The sequence below is a fragment of the Haliaeetus leucocephalus genome, unplaced genomic scaffold (genome assembly GCF_000737465.1).
Source record: "Haliaeetus leucocephalus isolate CR32 unplaced genomic scaffold, Haliaeetus_leucocephalus-4.0 Scaffold932, whole genome shotgun sequence".
NCBI lineage: Eukaryota > Metazoa > Chordata > Aves > Accipitriformes > Accipitridae > Haliaeetus > Haliaeetus leucocephalus.
The window spans coordinates 17,190,028-17,190,572 of record NW_010973368.1 but is presented as its reverse complement, the minus strand read 5'-3'; the positions used below and the strand labels follow the sequence as shown (position 1 = coordinate 17,190,572).

At 71.4% G+C, this 545-nt stretch overlaps 1 protein-coding gene across 6 annotated transcripts in view; it reads right to left on the bottom strand.

The window, feature by feature from the left end:
* Positions 1 to 387, bottom strand: part of WDR20 (WD repeat domain 20) — a 48,584-nt gene extending 48,197 nt beyond the window's left edge. For all 6 annotated transcript variants that reach the window (XM_010583957.1, XM_010583958.1, XM_010583963.1 and 3 more), the window contains exon 1: positions 82 to 387. In XM_010583957.1, coding sequence (XP_010582259.1) covers positions 82 to 345 — 264 coding nt within the window. In that variant the 5' untranslated portion in view covers positions 346 to 387. The remainder of the gene's footprint in view (positions 1 to 81) is intronic.
* Positions 388 to 545: the final 158 nt, after the last annotated feature.

The following is a 545-nucleotide window of genomic DNA, read 5'->3' as shown; positions in this document are numbered from 1 at the left end:
GCCGGCGGAGGTGCGGGGGGGGGGGGGGGGGGGCGGCCCCCCCGCCACTCCCCCCCCAGCCCAGCGGCTGAGCCCCGGTACCTTGCGGACCCCCTTGTAGATGTAGAAGTAGAGCTCCCGGCCCACATTGAAGCAGAGCCGGTCCCCGTTGCCGCTCTGGTCGTTGACGTTGACGAAGGAAACGCGGACCGGGTTGGAGCCCTGCGAGTTGAAGGGCACCCGGTTAGGCCGGCTGTACTCCGAGTGGCTCAGCAGCTTGTACAGCCCCTCCCGGGTGGTGAACTGGGTCTTAATCTCGTTCATCTCCTTCCCTCCTCCCTCCGCCGCCATCTTGGAAAGGAGCATTCATCCTGCCCCAGTGCCCGGATGTAGCGCCACTGCGCAACCGCCGCCGCCGCCGGCGCTCGCGCGGCCCTGCGCGGAGGCGGCCACGCAAACGGCGTAAGGGGGAGGAGCGGCGGCGCCTGTTTACTGCGCGTCTGCGCACGCGCCGGGCTGCCCGCCCTTGGGTGGGCCCTCGCGGGGAAGGGGCGGGGCCTGCGGGG